General features: G+C 42.9%; 1 protein-coding gene across 1 annotated transcript in view; it reads left to right on the top strand.

Moving 5' to 3' along the window:
* Nucleotides 1–4,538: 4,538 nt before the first annotated feature.
* Nucleotides 4,539–24,430, top strand: part of PDE6D (phosphodiesterase 6D) — a 39,086-nt gene continuing 19,194 nt past the window's right edge. Inside the window, exon 1 of the mRNA XM_086754610.1 lies at nucleotides 4,539–4,674. Coding sequence (XP_086610736.1) covers nucleotides 4,625–4,674 — 50 coding nt within the window. The 5' untranslated portion in view covers nucleotides 4,539–4,624. The remainder of the gene's footprint in view (nucleotides 4,675–24,430) is intronic.

The raw sequence follows: 24,430 nt of genomic DNA, 5'->3' as shown, positions 1-24,430 counted from the left end.
GCCTGAGAGCAGAAGCTGGGCCGTTAACAGCAAAAAAGGACTGAAAGGTTGCACAGGGCAGGACGATGGAGGCTACCAGCCTCTGGCCAGACCTGCTGGGGCGTGAATGGGAAAACACCAAGAGATGGGGTGAAAGATCACAAGGTGCTAGAAGTGACTTTAAATTCCATAGAAAAATGGCCCATACAAATGACAAACCAAAGGGCAGAGCTCAGTCTGTGATGCAGGTGAGCAAGGAGGGAGCCAGACAGTTTGAGGTTCCCTCCAGGACACAGATCAGGAGCCAGAAGACTCTGGAGACTTAGAAGAGCAGGGCTGGGAACAGGAGGGCTTTGGGGGTTGTTACCCTTCCCAAAGTCTGCACACTCATCTGTGCCACGCTGTGAATAAAGCGTGCTTCTGTTAAAAATCCTTTAGCCAAGAGCAAAGTACTTCTAGCTTTCAGTCAGCTAGTCCCTGAAGATCAAACCGTGAACCGGCACCACCAGGACGGCAGAGCTTTCAGGGAACGAACATCAGAAACTATTAGGAAAACTGATGGGGCTTAGCCTGCGCCTCAGAGCCATCCGCAGCGGGTCCCCAGGGTCCCATCTTCCAGAAAAGGGGTGTCAGACAAGCGCAGAGATGCAGGTGTTGGGATGCCATTGTGACACTTGGGGTTTCACCGCAAATTGGATGTAAAAAAACAGGCCCTGCACAGCAAGGGAACTCAGCCAGGGCTATAACAAGCCATTCAGTAATTTACTTAAGCCACACTTAGATCTCATCTGCACAGGGAGAGAGAATTACCTCTTTAATCACATCCTAAACGGGCCCTCCACCACGGTTCGTGTCACCCTGCAGACACGCTGGACCAGTTGCCTTGGGCAAGCAGTGCGTGGCTGCATTTGTCTCAAGAGTCGTTAAAGCTGAAGTCCAAGGCTGAAACGGAAATGGAAATAGATGATTGTGAGCTATTTCCCATGGATCATTTTTGCAACCTCTTGCTGGAGCCTGTGGGCAAAAATCAGCTGCGTTATAGCCCCACGTAGGTCAGCCAGGAGGGTCCGTTAGTCAGGCTGTCCTGACATCTCCCGGCCGCAGACAGCAAGCCTGGCTGACAGACGCGGACTTTGGAGGATAGCGTCAGCTAAGCTCAGCTTTTGGGACAGATTTCTATTTTTTTAAGAGAGAAATACGAGGATGCCCAGCTGTCTCATCCTCTTTTAAACTGCTATTGCAACCTCTTGCTCCACCCACACAGCTTTCTGCGTGCAGGGAGATTTTAATCCTTTTTATCTTTTAATGTTGGCATTATCTCTTGACTCACCCCGTCTCTTCCCCTTGTGATTCTGCAACCCAGGTCCCTTTTAAGCAGCAGATAATTCACCTTATATCCCTGCATTGCCTGAGAAAATAAACTGTAAATCCAGAGTACTCTCCCCAAGCAGTGGGGTCGTGGAGCCCCAGAGGCTCTGAGAACATGGTTTCTCTCCGTCAGAAGCCAAGGCATGAGGCTGCAAAGTCACCTGTAAGGGACAGAGACCAGGAAGGGTGTGATTAACGCACAGTGACACCCCTCTGTCCCGCAGCTTCCATCACACCGAGTTCCGTGTCTGGTTCTCCAGGCTCTTCAGCACCATGTGCCTCTGGCCACTCGTCCTGCTGGTGTCTGCCTCCTGCGTGCCAGGCTGGCGGCACCAGTTTCGCCTCTTGTAGGTGTGCAACTCGTGGTGCCCCGGGACACGTTTCTAGACCTGGTTCTTCCTCTCCTAAAGACCAAATTCTGCTGTTTCATTAGCAAGAAAATTACCACCCGGCCTCACCATGGAGAAGGCTGACAGTGAAAGCGGGTACTTCTGTGTTTCATGTCTTTTTCCTGACCTTTCAGAAATAGGTGGTTTACATCAAAAACTCTTGTGAAAAGAGACATGTTAGGACAACACAGGACCTTACTGATAACCCACATAATACACGCCATATTCAGAAATCATACACTAGGCTAGATTTAGCCACCAGGATTAGGATCTGGTTCTTAAAGTACCTGCAATAATTTTACTTCCCAAGAACTTAAAGCAAAATACAATCAACTGTTGGCACCAAGGCCATGTTAGAGCACGAGCAGGTGCATCTGCACATGACCAAATGCCCAGCAGCTCTAGGGGTAAGCTGGGCCGTGCAAATGCTAACACGGTCCTGGATGCCGTTTCACTCCCCATCTGTCTGTGCTTCCACCGTGCTTCAGCCATTTATTCTCTCTCCTTCCAGGCTTCTGACCCCCCAGCTTCCAGCACCCGTCTCCAGGGCACGGCGTGATGGGAGTTCCCAGACCCTGCTGAAGAAGCTGCCAAGCTCTCCACATTCCCCAGCATCCAGAGACTCAGCTGCTCGCTGGACTCTCATCTCGCACCTTGGCCAGGCCGGGAGAGATGCGTGCGTCTGGGTGGTTGCAGATATGCAGCTGTACCACTCCTTCCATCAAGCATGGGATGGGATGAAGCCGCAGCTTATGAAACCATCTCCCAGTTACGCTGATGTGGAGAAACACCAGCTCATTTATCTGCACCTTGAGAGAACAGCTTCTGGGGAAGCAGGCTAGAGGCATCTCATCACCTGCAATGGCAGCTCAGAAACTGTCACACCTGCCAGAGATGCGAAGGCAAAGGTGCAGTTTTTAGTACAAAGTGGCACCAAGGGATAGCGAGACTTGCAGCAACTTTCTTGCAAGTGGATTGGAAAGCCAATGTGCTCAAGGGTGTTGTTGGTGTTAACACAGCCAAAGGATTTTGAGGAAAGAGATATCCCAGGGTTTCTGTCACTCTGAATTATAGTGTCACACGTTCCACTGCTGCTCACGCCTAGAGCAGTCACAAGAACTTCACACTTCAGCCATGAGCTCTTTTGTAATTTTCAGAAGTTCAAAAATGAGAGGCCTTCGCTTCTCTGCACAGCAAAGTGAATTTGGGAACTCTGCCATTTGGCTAGAGAACACAAAGGCCCCGACTCTAAATTCTGGAAACACTCCTACCCCTGTGCTAGGGGAGCCCTTCAACACCACAAGAGTTCCTTGCTGCAAGATCCATTTGGTCGTTGGCTCTTTCACCTCTGAGGAGCCTGAACAGAGGCAGGACTGACTTCCTTAATCTTGGGTAAACAGGCACATCATGCTTCCACCTGGCAGGCTCTTCCCTCACGCACAACCATTTGTTTCTGCCTTCTTCAGGTCTGCTTTTCTTTTTGCTTGCCTTTTCTCCTCAGTGATCCTTAGTCCCTCTTCCTCAAATATGCTGCAAAGATCACATGCTATTTAAAACCCAGGAAGGTCTCACAATAAAAGATAGATACCTATTAGCATCGCGTACCCCTGGCGCTCTGCCCAGATTCAAAACAATCAGTTCATACACTTTTAAACTCATGGTGTGGAACTGAGCATGGATCACATACATCAGGGAAGTAAATGCTACCTATTTTTATTATTAGGATCTCTTATTGGTTATACTGGCAGCGGCCTTGTCCTTATGCATTAAGCACAACCTTTATCAATGTTCACGTTCTCCTCATCTGTACAGTGGCTGATTTGGAGGCAAGCGGAGCTATGAATATGTTGATGGCATTGTGACTGTTCGCTGGTCCTGTTCGGAGCCCGGATTACAACTGCTGCCTTTATTTTTCCTCATGACTTAGTAATGCTTCGGATGAGCCGCGCTCAGATTGTTAACGAAGAGTTAATTTGTCGTGCTCACGTGAAAGGATGGCCCGGCTTCTGGGATGCGCTAACGAACCTGAGACTTTCCCCCACATCTGCTTTGTTACACAAACATAAAGGCCAAATTTCTGTAGTACAAAAGAAAAAAAAAAAAAAGCCGCTTTTGTTCAAGGAAAGCGAGCTGTTTATTTTAAACTTTCTCCACGATGCCGGCCGTATTAGCTCCGGCCTCTGCGCGCAGAAGTTGCCCTGGGTCCGAACAGAGCAGGCGGCCAGGCCCCCGGTACCGCCCAAACTCACGGCCGGGGCTCGGCCGCGCTGCCGCCCAGCAGCCCGAGGCCGCAGCCGCGTCAGGAGAGGCGCCAACCGAGCCGCTCGCCCGGTCCGGCGGCGGCTTCTGCCCCCTCCTCGACTACACCCCCCGAGGCCTCCCCTCGCCCCGGGCCGCGGCCGCCTGCAGAGACACCCGCTCCCTCCGCCGGTCCCGACCCGCGCCCCCCCGCGGGCCAGCCTCACAACGGCGGAGCGGAGCGGGGCGGCCGGGAAAGGTTTGTCCTGCGGCGACTCCCGTCCCGCGGCGACGTCAGGCTCGGCCGGCGCGTACTCCTTAACAACCGCAGCGCAGCCGCCCTTGAATGGCGGGGGGAGGGGCCGCACGCGGGGACCGGCCGTCTGATTGGCCAGCCGCGCCGTCCTTCCTGCCCCAGAAGACGGAGCGGCGTGGGGACGACGGCAGATGATTGGTCGGAATGGAGGTCTGAGGGGCGGGGCGGCGGAGGCCGCTGGGGTTGGTTGCGCCGGCCAGTGGCGGGTGCGAGGGAGTGAGGGGGGAGGGGTGGGGGGGTCCTGAGGCGCCGCTGTCACCGCCGCCTTCCCGCCCAGGCCTGCGCAGCCAGGCCAGCCCGGCCCAGCCCCGTCCGCCCGCGGCGCGGCAGGACCATGTCGGCCACGGACGAGCGGGCCAAGGAGATCCTCCGGGGCTTCAAGCTGTATCCTCCCGAGGGGGGTCGTGAGGCGGGCGGGACCCGGCGGGGGAGGGGGGGACCGCGGATCGTCGCCCCCCTGTGGCGAGGGCGCGCGTGCAAGGCCCCCGGGGCAGGAAGGGGGGGTTGTCATGGAAACGCCTCCGCGGCTGGGCTGTTCCCAATGGCGGCCTCCCCCTCCGGTGGCGGGGAGGTGAAGGGAGGGGGGGGGCGCCCCCTGTAAGCGGCTGAATCCCCACGGGGCTGGGACCGGCCCTGAGCCGGCTGGGGAGGGGGAACGGGGAAGGAGCCCCCGTAAGGCTGGGGCCCGGCCGCCGCCCCTGCTCCGCGGGGGGCTGCTGTCAGGAGCGGGGTGGGAGGGGTCCCCATCGGGGCGGTGGCGGGCGGCCGCAGCCCCCGCCGCACCGGAGCTGTCCCCGCCGGGCCGCTGCTGAGCAAGGGGGCGGCGGCCCCGGAGCAGCGGGAGTCCCCGGCCTGGGCAGCCAGGACAGCTTACAGCGGGACAGGCGGAGTCCTCCGTCCCAGGAGGATCTGAGCCCTTCCCCTGCGGCCTGCGCTGGGGCACCTCTGCTTGGAAAGGAAACACCTGGTCTTCAGCTCCAGAAGCAGCTAAATATCTCGTTCCTTTTCATATTGTGAGGTACTGGCACACGCTGTGTTGGTCATGGTCATACAATACCTTTTATTGCTAACGCTGACATACCTAGGCGTTAATGCCTTTCTGTGCAGTTCATTGAAAAACTTTTCATGTTGTGGCTTTCGAAAAGCATTATCATTCCGTGTCTGTGTTATCTGAATATGAATTTCGTGCTGATGAAATAAGACAGATCTGAGCTTGGAAAAGAAGTGAGATCCTGTATGCACCCTTGTAACCCAGGATTTCAGTGAAGTAGAGAAAGGTTCAACCTGAAGGCCTGAGTGCTAATAAGGGTGGGAGAAATATACTGCATGTAAAATAAAGCCGCTGTATTTTACTATAGCAGATTCTTCTAAGCTTGGAAGGCAAATGCAAGGTTGCTGACTTGACCTTTAGATACTAGAAAGTCGTTGTGGGTGGGTTTGGTTTTTTCTTCTCTACAATGAAAAGGACAAAATACCCTCTTGATCTAATACTATTGTTTGTAAACATTTTTTTTTTGTCTATGTGAAATATTCATAATGTCTATGCCAGCTGTAGCAGGATCTAATTTTCTAGGTTGGATTATAGACAGATAGCTGCTATCAAACTATAAGCAGATGCTTTTCTTAACTTTTAAATCATTGTCCCCTCCCCTAGCTTTGAGTACTGCATGTGACTCCTTTGCTTCTGCACTAGTACTATTGACAGTTCCTTTTATTTATGATGATGTGGTATTTTAGCTGTCAAAACATGATTTAAGAACCTTTTGTGCTGGCAATTAGAAAAAGCATAAGCTTCTGACAAGACGAGACTAAGCTGTTGGTAGAAGAGAGGAGTGCTTGCAAAGTTAAGCCTAGGGAACAAACTTTTAAGTGCCTTTTGTGTGTGTTTGTGTATGGTCTTCACTGGACAGCAGAGTTTACGTGAAGGCCTTTGTCCAACTTTGGATGAAATAACCCATTTTGCTGTTTGTTGGCTTAAGTATAAAATGCTTTTTGCCCTTTGAGAGGAAGGATATTAGACAAACCTAAGGTAAACTTCTGTTCTCTCAAGCAGCCATAGCATGGACAAGAAGCTTTAGCAGAAACACTCTGCAGTTCCAGGTTGAAGTATCTCAAGTTTAGTCTTCCCTTGCAAAACACTGATATCAATTTTACTTCTGACAGGACAGTTTTAGGCAAAAACTTTGACTGTGCTTCTTCAAAAACATCTCAGAGTATTTAGACAGCTCAGGTCACTGTCTGCCATAGGGTAGCATAAAAATCTGAGAAACAGGAAAGTTTCTCCAAACATTTCCTAACTGGAACTTTTAGCAAGTTAAAATAGCTGAGAAAACATTTATATATGCCTTTAGTAAACCAGAAGGGTGGCTGACCAGACATTCCTCATTTATGAGGAAGCCTTGAGACACTGTGCCATCCACACAGGAAACGACTCATGCCCAGATGTGACCATGCTTTCTGTAAGGCAGCCATCAGCTCAGACTTCCACTTGCTTTTCTAAGAGGGAATGTGTATTCTAGAGAGCATTACATTTTAAAGAGATGCTTTATCTTCCACCCACTCTACTGCTGCGTGTGCTAATTTAATTTACTTAATAGAAAGGAAGAGAGAAACATGTTCTGAAAAGGTGTTAAGTTAATACTTTAAGTACTTGAAAACTTCTTCCTCCCCTCGGGGCGGGGCGGGGGGGGGGAGTTCAGCTCCACCAACGAAGCATACTCTACAAACTTGGTATTTCAAAGTGAGTTTGCTTTTAGCACAAGAAACTAGTACTGTATTACACCTAGTGTCTGCACGTATTAGATTCCTTGTGTGGCAAGATCAATTGATAGGGTAGAAGGCATCGTTGAGGAAGCAGGTTCCAGAGTACTTGCTTTAACACAGGAACAGGCACACTAGCTGGAAATCCAGTTCACATTGAGTAATCAAAGTTTCCTCAAACAAGTTCTGTTTACTTGTGGTTCCTGAGAAGATGTTAATTACAAGGTTTCCAACTGATTGGGACACGGTGCTGTAGAAATTAAATTATAGCCCAAATCCACCCTCTAATGCAGAGATATACTTTTCTTCCTCTATGACACTAGTGCAAAAACATGTTGTGGCTAGTGTCCTGAAATTCAAGCCAGAAGCACGCACTCCCACTCCTCATGGATTTTGCTATTTTTGAAAAAGATACTAAAACCAAAGGACAAATATTTGATGCTTGCAGGCAAATGAGGATATTTAATCTACTTGATTACACTGGTCCTAAGAATTTTTATGGCACCAGTTGAAAATTGAACACTGACAGTCCAGTAAATGTGTTGCAGTGAAAGACTGAAAACAGCTACCACAAACTTTTATAGCTTTTCACTTCTTCAGAGACAATATTTGTTAACAGAGCTTGTATGTATGTTCCTCAGATCCCTGTTTTGAAAGCACTTCCCTGAACAGCAGTTGTTACACTTAATATCTACAGTAGTCCAGTATTATGAAGACACAGACTCATTGTTCAAATATAAGTAATATCAGTTCAGTTGGTAACTGAAGATTCATTCCTCTGGAATATTAGCCAAGTCTTCTTTTTGCAAGCATTTATGCACAACCGGACCTATAATCTCAAGTGTGTGAAATCTGATTATGCCTTTCTTTCTCCAGAAGATGAGACAGGTACTCTGTCAGGCTACAGAGTAGTTTTTTACTTGACCCTCAGTTACAGTTTCAACACATTCTTCAGGTTTCATTCTGTCATTTTATCTTTAGAGTTAGTGTATACTGTTAAGTGTGTGTATATAGCATCCTTTTTCATTAAAAAAGGTAACACCAATAATTTATTTCCCTAACAGTCAAAGCCCAAGGGTTTTTTTGATGGCTTCCCCCTCACCAGCCCCCTTGATAATTTGTGGGCTGCCTATTTTTCTTTGTTCTGATATAAACTAGCATAGAATTTATTTTTTTTTATGCCCTGTGTTTGCTAGAATGAGGACACTGAACAGTTATCCTATTTAATTTGGTTCACCAACATTTTGAAAGCATACATGCTTTGCTTTATTACATAGCATCTATGCTGTAGATCAGAAATATCCAGTCATGGTTTGCAACAACAGATTCACATCCAACTTGAGGGACCACAGTTCTGCTTCTTTATGCACTTCTTTCTGTGGTGTTTCAATGAGAACAGCAAGGAAGAGAAAACATAAACAAGTCAGTTGGGTCTCATAGCATAGTTAAGGCGCTAAGTCTAGCCTCTCAGTCTATGAGTAAGCACATCCATTTTCTATTTTAAATCTTACAAGTCAAACAAGATATCACCTATTTCATTTGCTTCTGCACAGAGAAGCCTCATCAGAATTGGATCTCCATAGTGTTAGTTGCCGTACAGGTGTTTATCAGTTTAAGATAAGTTTCCCCATGAACTTCTATTTAAGGCTCTGCAGTGTGTCTTACTGTACTTCAGAAGTCTCCTGAAACAAATTAGTGTGGTGAACGTAGGCATGAAGAGACAATATTAACTATAGGTCAGAATAATTATGGAGTTGTGAAACTAGTATTTGTGGCTAGTATAAACATAGTCCTATAGTTCAGGCACTCCAAATTTGTAGGCAAAACTTTATGTCAAAGGTTGAGGCTTCCGGAAAGCACAACAAAGTTACTTGTGCAACATCCTCCTAGCTCCCAGGGCCTCTTCGAATCCTCCTCTCACCATTGTTTTTCTGTCTAGGAAATCATTATAGCAGAGTATTAACCTCTTAGAAAGATGCATAGAGCTGTAATGAAAATATAGTTAAATCAGAAACCACCAAGATCTTCGGTGAACTTTATATTACTCCGCAGACAGAGACTTCTATTTCCAGCTTCTGCCTTGTTGGTGCTGTACACACTGAAAATGTAGTCAATCTTGCCTATCAATTCCTAGAATAAATAAGGAGTCACTGAAGTTTTGAACTAGTTTGATGCAGCATTCAAAAGTTAAGAAATACAGTCAGAAGCTCCATCAAATTGAGTTTCCAATTTATTTGTTAGGCTTGTCAATCTTTAGCTGCTTATTCACTTCAAATGCTTGTCTGTTGTAGTATTTACAAAACTATCAAGGTAGCAGCTTTAACTGGCTTTAAAATTCCCCTTTGATTTGATGTTTCCTCTGTGCACTTCCTCAGACCTGTTTGTTTAGACCTCTTGCAGTTGAATAGAAAGATGAATCACCAAATTCATAGGTTAAAAGGAGGTACTGGCCAGCTAAGAGGGAACAAGGCTGCCCAGCTTCTGGGCAACATACTCTGTAGAAAGCCAAAGCAGAACTTGCATGTAGCTTGCACCAATGTAATTTTAAAACATTCTAGAAAACATGAGTTTGTGCACCCCCATCCATGTTTCTGGTTTCTAAAAACTGGAATGCTCTTCCATCTACGAGTTCATCATTTATAGGATCTGAAAATTTTATCTTCTGTTATTCTTGACCTTTCTTTACCACTTTCCTGTCTACAAACCTTAGAGTACTTTACAAGCAAGAGTTGTCCACGCTCCCAGTTAGCCTGACAGCAGACCAAGTTCCCACCCTAGCAGCATCAAGAGATCTCTGTTTCAAAGAGGCAAGAGTTTCACGCAGAAGCTTTAGCCAGGTTGTACTTGGCATTTAAATAAGCATCACTGCAGTTAAGGTATCTTTACCGTATCAGGATTGTTTTCAGCATTGACAGCATTCCAGTATGCAGTGATCTGTAGTTCTGGCATGCTAAACACAGACTCCTCATGTTTATGCGTTAAGTCATGAGGCGCATCTGCAAATAACGCAGGAGCAATTTTACCAGATTTGGATTTACCTGCCTGGTTCCTCAATGAACACCAAAAGCTTCATGCCTCCCACCTTCTTCACTTTAATTGAAAAAAAGTTTAAATAATAATGTTTAAACAGGGTTTTGCATAAAGTTTACTGTTCCTTCCATAGAAAGGCTATCTGAATGAGCTACAGTCAGTTTTCAGCATTTCAGATTTAGTGCAGTCCACTCATCGTGTTGGAAATGGCGTTTTGTGCCCTTGACAGCAGCAGTGTCACCAAGAGTTCCACCATCACAGGAAACAAATGAGTGGCCAGGTGCTACAAAGAATGCATCTTAACTAACAGTGATTTGAAAGTGTAAGTTGACATTGAAGTTTGAGTTTTTCTTTTTAGTCAGCAGCATTACTTTAGCACCTTGTTGTTACAATCTTATTTAAGATTTGTTCTTTCATCTCTTGAAAGCTTACCCATGTAGCATTCCACTGGAATTATGGTTTCAGTATTTTTAATTGCTTGCTTAGCACTGACTTAATAAGATGCCTAAAATAATACAGTTGTCATTAGCAAAATAATCTTAATATGATATAAAGGAAATAAGGGAAAATAATCTCAGTTACTTTGGGCATCCTTGGCAGAGATCAAGATCCTTGTAAGTCATTGGTGCCTTATGCTGCAGCCAGTTACAGAATTTCCACACAGCAGAAGACAGTAATTTAATCCATTAAGTGAGACTTGATAGAGCTTCTTCCCTACTTCTCAACTCCCCCCACACACATCTTCACAGCCAATGTGTAGAAAACAAACAAGCTTACACACATGTAGATAAGCAGGGAAGGCATCTAAAAAAACCCTCCAATTAAATGAATATTGTTCAGAGTAGGGTTTTTTTTTGTGTTCCCTGTGTCTCTGAAAAAAAATGGTTTTCCATTAGCTAAAGCAGTCATAGCATGGAAGCTGATTTGACTTACTCTTATGCATGTTTATCTCTGAATTTAAGTTTATCTGGAAAGAATGTTGAGTGAAAAGTTTACTTAAGCTAGCAGGCCACTGCGCTCCAACTTCTGCAATTTCTGTAATAAGCCTCTTCTATTCCCCTGTCTCTAAGCTGGGAAATTGAGGCAGCTTCAAATTTGAGCTGAGACCCTCTATTAAAGATAAGACCATCTAGATGTAAACAAAGCATTGGCAAAGTTTACATAGAAGTTTGAGATATACTAGATTCCCAGGTAAGAAGCAGAAAACATCATGATCAATAGATAGTGATCAAGTTTCACCTTGAAATATTGTATTTTTTCTTCTGCATATTAATATAACAAAACTTGTCAGAAGTTAGTTCTGTAAGTAAATGAAAGGTGACTTCTGCACATCTCATTGCTCATACATTTTAAGGAGCGGGTCATGTATTTACACTTGATGTGCAAGAAACTACAGTACTGAGCACTAAACACTAAAAGGCATTCTCAGGGGCTGCCTTTTTATCCTTAGACTGCATCAGGAGCACCTACAGAAACAAGAGGCTTGGCATCTGCGTAGCATCACTCCTAGAGCAGTATAAAAGAATATTTGACAGTTTTTGAGGGAACATCCCTGTGTACTCATTGGACATTACTATGAATTTCTCAAAGCCATTTGAGATCATGTCCAAGTAGACACAGTAGGCTGTGACCAGAAGACACCTGACAGTAACTGAACAACAGTAGGAACCACATCTCAGCTGCATATTACTAAATCCTGATTGAGAGCCAGGATTCTCAGTTGTGCTTATAAACTTGAGATTCCATTGTCAGATTTCTCCTGAACAGAGTTCTCCCTGTGACAGAAATGTTAGGTATAGAAAAGACTTAAGGGAAACAGTATCAGATTAATTCAGCGATGAGTGAACCTTTGAGTTGATTATGTTCATGGCTAGAGTATCATGCAATATTCTTCTGGAAGAACAGCAGGCTTAGGTAAAAAGCAAGAAATTTTTTTTTTATTTTCAATCAGCCTTTGGGATAACAGTACACAAAAGCATTATGTTATTAAATTTATCCATTCCTGTATTAAAAAGACAGCTTAGTAACTAGGAGCAATATTGTTTTCCATTACAGAGAATGAGAGTGCAGGGGATTTTTCTTGTTAGTAATTCTATAGAGGAGTATTTATATGGGTCAGTCTGTATGCTACACTGTGTACATAAGTTTCATCTACTCTGTAGCGAGTTAGAGCTTATTTGGTCCTTGGGACAGCTGATTATATCCATCTTTTCCTATTTATTGTATCAAGAAAATTGGGGGGAGGGGGTGGAACCTTATATTTGAATTGCCAATTAAAGTATACCCCACCGAAGCAATTGCCTGCCAGCCTCTTTCCTCCTCCTTTCATGTGACTTGATTGAGACCTGTCCAAAAGGTTACATGTTCATGGAACCAGGAAATCCATCTGATGTTTTAAGAGTTTCAGAAACTTCTAATCAGAGCCAGCCTGCTGGGCAAGCAGACAGTTAACATTAAGTCACTGTGGTTTGAAAAGTCAAAGGAAATTCTGGTTTTAGGAGACAGGGAAAAACTGGCTGTTTGTATTGCTTTAAATAAAAATTCTTTCTGTGTATGGTGAAATGCTTATGTAGGCTGTAACTAAGGAGTAACCCATTTTCTATTCATCTGTTGGCATGGACTATTGCTAGCTCTGTGCTTAAAGGGAGTTCTGCAACCTTGACCCCTCTTGAAGGAGGAGGTTTGCAGAGAGAAAATGTAGAACCACCATCATCCCCATTAACGTACCACCACGTGGTGGACTAGACCAACCCATCTGCAAACTGAACAACAAGAAATACCTACTGACCTTTAATACAGGGGGATCTTCCAGAGGTACTTCAGACATTCAACTTCCAGTTTAAGTCTTTAGGGTATACTTTAGCGCATTAGAATACTTGCCTGTCAGTCACAGTCCAACTTAAGACTTGATTGTTTCTCTAGTAAAGTTACTTTCTCTCCCAGAAGCTGAGATAAGGAGGCAAAAAGTCCTTCCAATTGTTTTTTCACTTGAACCTTATTAACCTTTAAGTGACATTTTAAAAAGCTCAGTCTGGGAAGTGGTGCAAGTTTGCTGCTTCTGGGGATAGAGGACATCTGAAAAATATCTTCCCTTACATTCTTCTCAATGGGTACTTCTGTCACAGCAGCTGTGCAGAGCACAGATTACTGTCCCCAGCTGCTCGTTACCTCATTTTCAGATTTGCTAGCTGAGCTGCTCAGATGAGCACTACAACCTCCTGTTTCAGTCAGGATAAAATATGCTAGCTTAAACAGCTTAAGCAATGGGTTAAGGAGCAGAGACCTGTGCTGGTCAAGTAGATCAGGTTTGCAGTTTTACAAACAGCTCAGCTGTTAGATTTGAAAGAGAAAGTAAGAAGCAGCTGGGGAGAGCTGTGAACAGCGGTCCTCTCCAGCCACTGCTGTGTCAGATGTCATGCCCACAGCCTCAGTCTTAGATCAGATGCACTTGTTCTCAGGGTATTCTCATGTTGTCTTCTCCATCAGTCAGCACCAGCTCACCTGAGGAGGTTTCTAACATTACCATGCTTAGTTACCCTTGCAGCACCAATTCTAAAATCTTAGCTTAGCACTGTTAGTTGAGCATTTTAACTTCACATTGTTAACTCTGTGGTCACATAACTTCTTTAAGTAAGAGAAACGCATTTGAAATTACTTTGGTAAGGCAGTCATCTTCTCTTCCCCCTTGTTCTATGCAGGGGGTCTTTAGCATCACTTTAGCACCACCCAGCCACCAGGCAAAGTCACAAAGAGAGGCTGGGACCATGTAGCAAGTGCCATGAGAGATCCTGTTCTCCTACAGCTCTCCTAATGAGCCAGACATAGGAAATCACCAGCTGAAAAATCACATGCAGCCTTAGAGAGCAAATGCATGTTATTTTTAAAATATTCTTTCCAGAAAGAGGGAGAGAAACCAATAAATTTCTCAATGCAGTTTGGGCTCCTCATTTACAGCACCCTCATTAATCCACAAGGAATCATTGCAGTTACACTGTTGCCATAAAAATGCAGTATTAAAACAGCTCCAGGAAGGAATTGTTTCATGTGCTTCCCTATGCGATTCCTTTAAAAGAAACTGCATTATATTAGTATAACACTGACCTTAAGCTCAGCTTCTGCGGAGAAACATTTCACTTCACAGGTTCTCCTAGCGTTTTCCATTCTACCATTAGAATAAGTTCCTTAGAGTTTTAAGCAAAAAGATCCTACAAAGCTATAGGTGTATTTTAAAGTAGCCTGAATTGAAGTACTACTTGCAAAATAAAAACAAAGATACCCCAAGGAAAGCATAAGTTTACCTCTTCAAGCCTCTGGTCTGGTCCTTAGAGGAGGAAAATCAAAGCTCCCCCCTCACCACTGGCAGCCCTACCATGACCTCTTTCTCCCAGTCTGTGCCTGTGCAAAGTAGAGGTGAGGCATTTCCCGGGCAGCTGAGGGACAAGCCTCTGCTTCTCTAAAACCTCCAGACACAGTGCCCTTATCATGTCCCTCTTTCTTATTTAAATACAGCCCTGCCAGAGGCCAGGTGAAAGTGTTTCACGGTTCATGATGGTCTCTTACAGTTGTTAAACTGATAAAACAGCAGTTCCTTGTTTTCCTGCTTAATAACGTTGTTCCCACAAGTCCCAGTTTTGCCAGTTCTGAAATGGTACATGCAGTGAATGAGGCAGAGGCATGTTTTAAATTCAAATAAATAAAGACTATATTTAATGTAGGCACACCTGTAAAGGGTCCAGAGGATACTAATTCTGGCATTTTTTGAGCTTTGTGTGTATAACTTCACAGCAATGACATTTACGTTAACATAAATGAGCAACCTGATCTGGTTGGAGATGTCCCTGCTCCTTGCTGGGGGTTGGACTAGATGGCCGTTGAAGGTCTCTTCCAAGCCAAACCATTCTATGATTCTATAAATGCTTATGAAGATACACACTTTGAAACAACAAAATAATATTTTTAAAATATAGTATTTGTATCAGCTGTGTGTAAGTCTAGCTTTTCAATAACTAAATTGTTATTATTAATAACTAAACTGAAATAATCCTTTTGTGAACTGCAGCTGATTGTATTATTTATACATGGTGTTCTTTTTTCACAGCAGAAATAATATATTTCCAGCTGAAAAATATATTGATAGATTTTGATTAAAACTTAAAAAAATTTTCAAATACTCTGAACATTAACATATACGTACAAGCTTGTTAAAATAATAACGTTAAAATCTTAGTAAAAATGTAACTATAGATTTTTTGACAATGATGAAAGCTATAGGAGCTGCTTGGAAGTAATAGAGGTCGTCGCTTTTTTTGTCATTTCAGTGGAGAGTTCATTGTTTTGTCTCCACAGCAGCGTTTTTCATCTGAAGTCCAGTGCATATTAAAGCAGAGAGTTGCTGGTTTGGGCACAGATCCTCCGTCTTCAAGAGATCCCCTAGGGCCATGCTCAGTAGTTACTGAGTCACATCGGTATAGTTCACGTTAGTGTATCTGTAGAGGCTGATCCATGTACAACACTCAGAACCAAATATTAGTGTTTTACCTCTGCTAAGCTTGTTTGGAATGGAATTTTTTACTTGTAATTTCAGTGTGTTGCTGTAGTGCTTTTCGAGACAACTTACTCTCTTTTCAGACTGCCACGCTGCCTAGCGCTGTGTAAAATGTTGGGATGGTTAAATACTCAAATCGCTAATCCACTCTGCAAATTTAAGCACCTCTCATAATCTGGTAGGTTCCTAAAAAAACACAGTAATTCTGAAATGGAGTCCTTGTTTTTTGAGAGTTCTGCCTCAATCTGTCTAAATCCTCCTCTCTGCCTCTGCTTTCAGCAGCCTCTGGTCCATTTACAAGGTTAGTTTCCTCATGCAACTGCCAGCCATTCCCTCCTGACGGTATTTTCAATTTTGTTTTGATTCTCCACTTGGTCTATATGCTCTAAGTTTTCCTCCCTTCCTCAGAAGAGACAAGATAATGAACTTGTTTTCCTTGAATAATCTTAGTCCTGTCAGTTGTAAGTGGAAAACCAAAGATGTTTGATCTGTATTGCAGCATGTGGTCCTGCCATTAAGCTAATATACTGCTTTCACTTGGTTAAATAACTTTCTCGTGTCCCCTGTAGCAGCTATTAATTTTTATATCCTATGTTTTTAATACCACATATCCTAAAATGAGTTGTCAACTTCTTGTTTGTATATCAGCCTCCTATCATGTCAGCGGAAATTGTTCATGGCTCTCAAAAATAACAGTGCCATGTCAGCAGAGGAAAGACAGCTTTTTAAAAGATACTATTAAATGGTTCTTCCAATTACTTGCATAGTGCTCCAGAGGTGTAACCACTTTAGTGGCTCGGATCCGTGACCTATTTTTCTCTTGTCCCTTGGAGAACCACCTCTGATTCTCACTGCGGTCTTGTCCTGTGAGTTTAGAGGGCCACTCACATTCACCTAATTAATCACATCCTTACTTAGTCCCTTGGCTTGGTGTTGAGAGTGCTTGTAATCATTTTTTGATAGTTCATCCCTGGAAAAATACTGTATTGAAGATGCTCTTTGTCTTTAGTTATGGAGAGCCTGACTGCAAGGGTAGTATTGTTTGTAAGGCTAAAGGATGCCCATGCACATGTAGCCTAACTGGAAAAAAAAAAAACAAAGCAAAACCAAAGTATTTGTAGGTCCGGTGAAATTCAGGCCAGTACTGTCCACATGGATTGTATACCCAAGGAACTATTTAAGCTAATGCCAGGGAAAGGGTGGCTCATTCCCCTGCTGTGCTGTGTCAGCAAATAGGAGATTGGCATTTGTCATCGTGGACTTTATGAAAGTGCTTGTCGTAGCTGTTTCACTGGCTGATTTGAATTTTTGTTTTGTTTATTAGGTGAAGAGTGTTAGTGCCAGGGCTAAATACTGTTTTACTATAAAATCTCAATAAGATTAAATCCCCTTGTGATTCTCTAATTACATTTCAAGGATAGTGAGTTGCTTTCCCAGAGAACCTGTGGTGATCTCTAGATGTATCCCTGGTTACAGAACAACACGGGATTGAAACAGCGAGGGATACGCTGCGTGTGAGATGTTGCGGGGCAGTGTTAAAGGTGCAAAGGTTCAAAAAAGACTGAAGTCCTTCAAGTAAACCACCTTTAGTAGAGCTGAGAGACTCCTGCCCTACCAACTCCAGTGTCACATTCGTGCCAGTGGGGAGATGCTGAGTCTTGCTATCAGATTGAACAAAACAGCAGAACTGTGTTCAGCTGGTATTACTTCTGCTGCAATAGTTAGTTTTCACTCTTGTCATAAACACAGATCCTTATAGACTAATTAACAGATGTACTGCAGCAACAGCACTTGTTTCACCTTTTCCCTGAAGGCTGCAATTGGCATTTGCTTTGAAAGCTATGTAAAGAGTATCTCTTCAGGATTTCATTCATTTTTGGGGGTTTTAGCATTACTTGTGAGAGAGGGCATATGAACACACCTGGAAAAGGAAGTTCGGTTGTCTGGCCTATTTTCCTGAATAGCAGACAGAGCTGTAATCCCACCCTGAGGGAATACACACCATCTTCGTGCCAACTGGCTTGGGCAATATGGAGCTTGTCAGTGCCAGGAGTTTTTGAACTGATGTAGCTACACTATGTAAATGTACTGCACTGAGATGCAGCAGTGTCTGTGCTTCTCTTCCCCAGTGTGAAAGAAGAGGTGGCTATGCTGTTGCAAAAAGCTCTAATCTAGATAAAGCTATATAGTTTATATCCTGAAAATTTACTTCAGCCTAACTATTTCTGCTTGATTTCCCCACTGTGCATACCTTTATCCCAGGATGCATGTGTCCAGTTCCAAATCACAGAAGTCACTTCAAAGCTTTGGAATTGGGCTGTCTTGATGCAGAATGAGAACATCCAGGCAAGGGTTAAATAAGGGATGGTTAGCTCGACTCTAAATTCTTTCCATGCCTGAATCTAGATTGGCTCTTATGCATTGACAAACTCCAAATTAATTTAATTGCTGGTGAAAGGTACTGCTTAAAAACTAACACTGTGTTGATAAGGTATTGAAAAACAAATTCTCTTTTGGTAGAGCAAGGGGAGTTTAGACAGAATCAGTGTGTGAATGCAAGAGAAATTCAGCGCTTGACCTTTTATTCGTACCTTCTCTGAGACTGCCAACAAGAATCTCTAAGTGCTCCTGTTACTGTTGATTTTGGTGGTGTGAACACTTGCCTATTAACAATTAGAATAAAACTCACAAGCTCATTTCCTGGAAGGCAGGAGCTATCAGACGTAATGGCTGCAGGCTTTATTGATCAGAGGGGATTTGGAGTGCTAACAGACAGCCTAAAGGTTCTACGGCCAAATAAAAATCCTGAAGTTCCTGAAGTCCTTTGCACAAATGAATTCTTTCTCTTTTACAGACCTCTCTGAAATCAAGACATGCCTCTGTGAAGACTGAGCTACAGATTTTCTCTAAAATGAGTTTTTACAAACAGTCTTGTTCAATGGTGGTTTTTTTCCTTTGTGGTAACTCACCTGACAGTAACTCTGAAATCTCCCCTGGCCTAGTTTCTGTTCTCAGCAGCACAAATTAAAGTATTCTCTTGAAGAAAGTTTTATTTCTGCTCTTTTCTGATTCCCTGGAAGAGCAAGATGCTAAACAATATCAACTTTATCAGAAATATAAAAAGTCAAGGGCAGGACTTTCTTTCTACAGACAACTGTCCCTTGTGAAAGAGGTGGGTGAACAGCTCTTGATATGAAAGATGCCTACTTTCATGTACCAAACATTCAGCAGTTATATAAGATTGCTGGAGAAAAACAAACTACCACCTGAGAGTTCTTTAAACTCATGGCTCTTGAAGACTATTGTGGTAGCTGCTGATGCTTGGATATTCAGAGTTAAGGAGTATCTGCTCTCCTGTACTTGGAGGAGTGTTTTAAGGGTCAGCTCAGAAGAGGATCTCTCTCCAGTAATAACGCAGAATGCTTGTAGCCTCTTCTAGACTTTGGGCAGTTAACCAGAAGAAAGAAATCTTTCAAATGTACAAAATTTATACTCCTAGGCTCTGCCCTGGCCAGTCTTTCTGCTGTAGAAGATTTTTAAAAATGACAGTCCCTCCCAGTTGCTAGATTTGATGTTCAAGGACCTGTGTCACAGTCCTTGCTGATTGTGTTTCATGTCATACTCACAAATTCTAATTTGCCCCTTTTTTCTCTTAACATTTTGTTGTCCACTGATAGCATCATTTTGGTGTGGGGTTTTCCTTGGCAAGGTAGGTGTTTTGGAATACCTGGGAGTCCAAGTCCAGGGATTCTGAGTCTTTTGGAAGTCAGAGCAATGTTGTGGACCTTTTGTTCTATGTAGGAAGTACACAGAGACTGCGCCTTTCCCGCACACTACATGGAGAAGAGAGGAGTGTGTCAAGGAAGATTGAACCAGCGGAGTAAATGTTCTTATAAATCCCAAGGAGGCCTTAACAGACCTGATCCCGTACAGTTGATCTCTGAGCCTCTGTATTCACTGCACTGGGTTCAGATTTCTTCATGCTGCTTGCTACTGAGAGAAGAAATCAGTGTTCAGCAGCATTGATTAGGATTGCTTTGCCAATAAGTTAATATTATTTATTTTGTGCATAGCCGTTTTTATCAGCTATGCAAATGTTGGTGGATATAGTGCTGAACTTTGGAAGAAAAAGTATCCCAATAGTCTTTGTAGATGCGCAAATGGGATCTAGTTCTTCTTGTAGATCTGAAGAAGTGCTTTAATTTTAGTCCAGAGAGGACGACTGAAGAAAGCATTACCTATAACAGGTGACGTAGAATAATCTTCCTATTGAAGCTGTAAGATTCTGGAATTTACATTTAAGGAACTTGTGAATCTCAGGAGTTCTGCAGGAGGCTTCTGAGATTGCTTTCAAGATCTATTACTTTTGTTCATAGGTGGAAGCATTGCTTCTTGTTAAGACTTTATGATTTTAGTTGTAACTCCAACAAGTAGAATATTTTTTCCTATTATTTTAATCGGGTGAATCAATTTACTCTGTTACACCAAAAATTTATCAGGAAGCAATGTTCCCACTGATACCTTGAATAAAGATGAAGTTTAAAATTTAATCTGAAATTTATAGGTAACATTAGGTTACAGTTATCCTGGAAACTAAGAGAGTTTCAGGCTTAAAGTGTAGCTAACTCAGCTAGGGTTAAAAAAAATGTTTTCTGATTTCGAGACCCTTCTCCTTTAGGACATTTTCAAACATTTTCATGGAAAGCACCTTACTTCTCTTACCAGTAGTTCTCCACAGAACAGTGTTTCTCCAGGGGATATTTAAGGGACCTACAGTTCAGTCTAGGAGAACTCACGTGTATCTCTCCCTTATTTTGCAGAATTTGTGGATCTGCAGCTGCTACACGTTTTTTATTTTGTTGTTTGTTTTTTTTTTTTAATGAAGACTGAGAAAAAGGATTCCACTGAAAGATGGAATATATATTTGTTCTGTGTAGAATATTTTTTTTGCCAACAGAGATTACAGTAAAATTATTGAGTAAACAGTATCCATCTGAGAGAGGTAACCAAGCTAGCAGGGCTGTTTCCTTTGTGAACATTCTAATCACCTAGTTAATGTTAATTTATGACAGTACAGGAATGATTAATAGGAGGCTTTACAGACATAGATGTCTAGGTAGTACGTGCATCCTGTGTGTGGACTACGTGGTGCTGATCTTTGACATGGGCAGCAGTACAAAGCAAAGGTAGTATGAAGAACCAGATGTTGTTGAACTGCTAGACATTTAGTAATGCTACCATACTGTTTCTTTTTTATCCTTGGAAATGGAATAAATCAAAATTCTCTAAACAGAGGAAGCCCAGCTGAGCAGCTTGGAGTACAGGCACAAGAATCCAGAAGAATTTTTGCACCGTTGAGGATGGCAGCATAGTAAAATAGTGGTTTTTAAAATTAGAGCTCTTTTGGATTAATAAATACATGATAAGCCTTTATGCAAAATATTACTGTAATTGCAGGCTCCTGTTCTGATTGCCTTATCAGGGGAGATGCATCCTCAATGGCATCTTTGTTTGTCTTACAATGGAAAAAGATAGAAAATAAGCAATTAAAGCAGACTTATTTAAATGAAAGGCTGTTCAGATGCTACCCATCTGAGCATTCAGCTATGCAGTTCTAGTTAAGATTGTTGGTTAGGTTTTCTATCAAAAAACCCCCTAATTTATTACTGCTGTATGTACTTGCTTTGTAGTATGGCCAGACTACTGACAAGAGATAAATTCTCTTTTTGTTTCAGCCATGATCTTCTTTCCTCTCTTCCTGCTTCTCAGCCTAAAGCAGTCTCTTATGAATGTGAGCATAGAAGTGAGAGGTTAATTACTTCCATTATGTTCTTGGGATCCTTGTTATACCAATGAATCTTGTAAAGAAATACTACAAAATCTGTTACTAGTCTGTTCAAAAATAGATGGACTTTGCTCTGATTGTATATCAGTTGACATTCAAGTAGGGAATAGTGTGTTTATTGAGCTTTATGAAAATTAAAAACAAGCCCTTTGTTCCCTGGCTTGTGGTCTAAGCACCAGCTAGACATGGGCAAATCCACCATTAAATCCAAATCTCGCAGGAACATAAGATACTCCAGGGAAAATCAGCAGATATCTTTTGTATAGTGATAAAGAAATATATTTTCAAAAGGAAACAGTTTGTTTTTATCCTGTAATACCTACACATAACAACAGTCTAATATGAGTAGAAGATTAACATTCAGTCATTTAAATGTCAAATCTTTGTGGCAAACCAGCATAGATTTTGTGTTAAATCTCAGAGACTCTTGCTTTCTCATGTTGTGTGTGTGTTGTTTAATCTCCCTGGCCGGTATAAAGGATGCAGTGATCTCCTCGTTAAAGACGTCACGCTGAGAAGATTGTAGTTGAGGAATAAATAGAACAAGTGTTAGGAAGCCAAGCAGCTCATCTCGGTTGAACTAAAATGCACTTTGCACAAACTAACTTCCCCATAAGTTTGCTTCTCCTAACTTTAAGTAAGATTCACATACCATTTTGTAGGGTATCTAACTAGCTCATTTGAGGCTTTTCCAAATACATCTGCCTCCTTTCCTGAAATGTTGTTTTACCTATTTGTCCAACTAGGTAGCTAGTATTTTTTACAAGAAGTTATTCCTGTGGTAGAGAGATCAGACAAGGGCAGTGGCTCCCAAAGTGCAAAGCAGCTCAAAATTTCCCAGGTGAGGCTCAGTAGGGAGCTTGAACACTTGAGGGTCTGCTAGATCTGGGCTGGCTGTGTGCAGACCTGACTTGTTATTGTTAGTCTGTATTCCTGGCCTATGGTGCTGGGATGTACACTGCTAAAACACCAGAGTTGTTCTGGGTAGGGGCTGCCAGACCCATCCAGGCTGATTATCTCCATCTGGGTGCCAGCTGTATGATCACAGTGTGCGTCTTTGCTAACAGGTCTGCTATTTCTCCTTATAATTGGCCTATGTGGAGCAATCCCATCAGATAGGGTGAGACATCCTTCACAAATAGAGGAGATCCATCAAGACAAATATAAATTCTGCACGGGATTTTGTGAAAGGAAAAATGGCAGCCTGATATTTAGTAGTTCAGCTATGGGTAGATATCTAAGATTTGAAAGATTTCCCACTAAAATGTTAAACTGTATGTGTTAATAGATTGCATAAAAATAATACAAGAATGAGTGAAAAACGAGTCCTTGCCCATTCACAGCTGGATCTGGTGAGGCTGGAACTGCTGGAAACTTTTACAAGCGAAGTTAAGTTAGGAAAAGCTTGCTGCTGGAACTTACTGCTTTTTTCAAGAAGTTTTTTATTCCATGACTGCTCAGACCTTGTTCTGCCCTGATCCCAACAGGTTCTGAAAGAACGTAATGAAAAAAGGAAACAAGGCAAGATGCAACAGAGTGGACATTTTCCTGTAGTGGCTGCCTGCTTGCAATCCAACTCTGGGAAGCTTTATTGGATAGGGAAACAGCGAGTCCCAAAATGCAGTTCCTTTACAAAGCAATGTAAGGGAATATCTCAATGTTCCGGGTCTATTCGTGGATTCTTGTAATAGGGCTGGTGGGGTGGCATTCATTTTGGAAGTGCAACTCTGCCTAGCGTGGAGAGTTCATTTTTAGTATTTTAACCAAACAGCTTAAAGACTTGGCATTTTCTCTGAAATGTAGACTAATTGCTCAACCACTGACTGCCTGCGTTCAAGGAGTCTGATGCTGCGAGTGCTGATGTAGTGAAGGTGGTATCAGGCTCTTTGGACTTTAACAAAATACGTTTGTATTGGTTCAGCTCTTAAGAGTCCTTTAGTCGATAATCTCGGAATGTCATTCTGTACAAAATGGATGGTCATTTTGTACCAAATAGTGTCAGCCTTTCCCTGCCAGCTATGAACAGCCATAGCATTTGTCCTAAGACTTTGTCCTTTCAGATTAACTGCTGACTATGTTTTGCAAAATTATTGCTACAGTTCCCGGAGCTGCCACTTTTGAGGGCAATTTGAATACATGAAAAAGTGCTGTGTTTTCAGTCATTCATTAGGCTCCCTTTTATACCCAATGAAATGTTGTGGAAGGAAGCCTTGTATTCAAAAGAATGTTAGAAACCACATATCACGGGCATCTCTGTTTTTTAGACTGGGGGAGATCTTTTCACTTAGCTGACTGTTTGACTTAATGAACAAAGAAACAACCTGTGATATTAAGTATGAATGACCCATATATGGACTTTGTTGAAGCACTTGGAGCTCAAAATATACTTGAGTGTCCATAGTTGAAAAGGAACAAGAAACAGAAATTAAGCATTTTCATGAGACCTCTGAATTAAAATGAAACAAGAAAGGAACAAATGCGGTACTTTCACTTGTCTCTCCTATTTTACATTTCTGGTGTTTTTAAGTTCCCTTAATGAACAAGGTTATTATTGGTAAGTTTCAGAGGTTTACTCATTTGTCTAGCTAGAAGCATTTTGCTTCTGTTGTCAGAGCTAATACATCTATATTTTGTCCTACTTTAATATGCCATTTTAGATACTAAAAAGTACTTCTAATTCTGCAACCAGTCATCTTTATTTCCTTCCTGCCCCTCACTTCCATTAGTAATGCTTGGCAGTGATTCAGAACCAGCCTGCTTTTTAGTTAGGGTGAATGAGAAACCACCAAAAGCAGGAAAAACATGGAGTGAAGGGAACCACTGGCACCCGCTCCATAGCATGACCGCAGCAATCCGTGCTGCTGCACGGTTACTCCGAGTTAGAGTAAGAGTTTCCGTTAGCCAGAGAGCACAGTCCCTGGCTGTCTGAAGAGAGGCAGTATTGTCTATTGAAGCATAAG

Source organism: Chlamydotis macqueenii, chromosome 9, assembly GCF_036417535.1.
Source record: "Chlamydotis macqueenii isolate bChlMac1 chromosome 9, bChlMac1.mat, whole genome shotgun sequence".
In the NCBI taxonomy this organism is placed as follows: Eukaryota; Metazoa; Chordata; class Aves; order Otidiformes; family Otididae; genus Chlamydotis; species Chlamydotis macqueenii.
The sequence above is the reverse complement of the archived record's forward strand: the minus strand, read 5'-3'. Positions and strand labels throughout refer to the sequence as shown.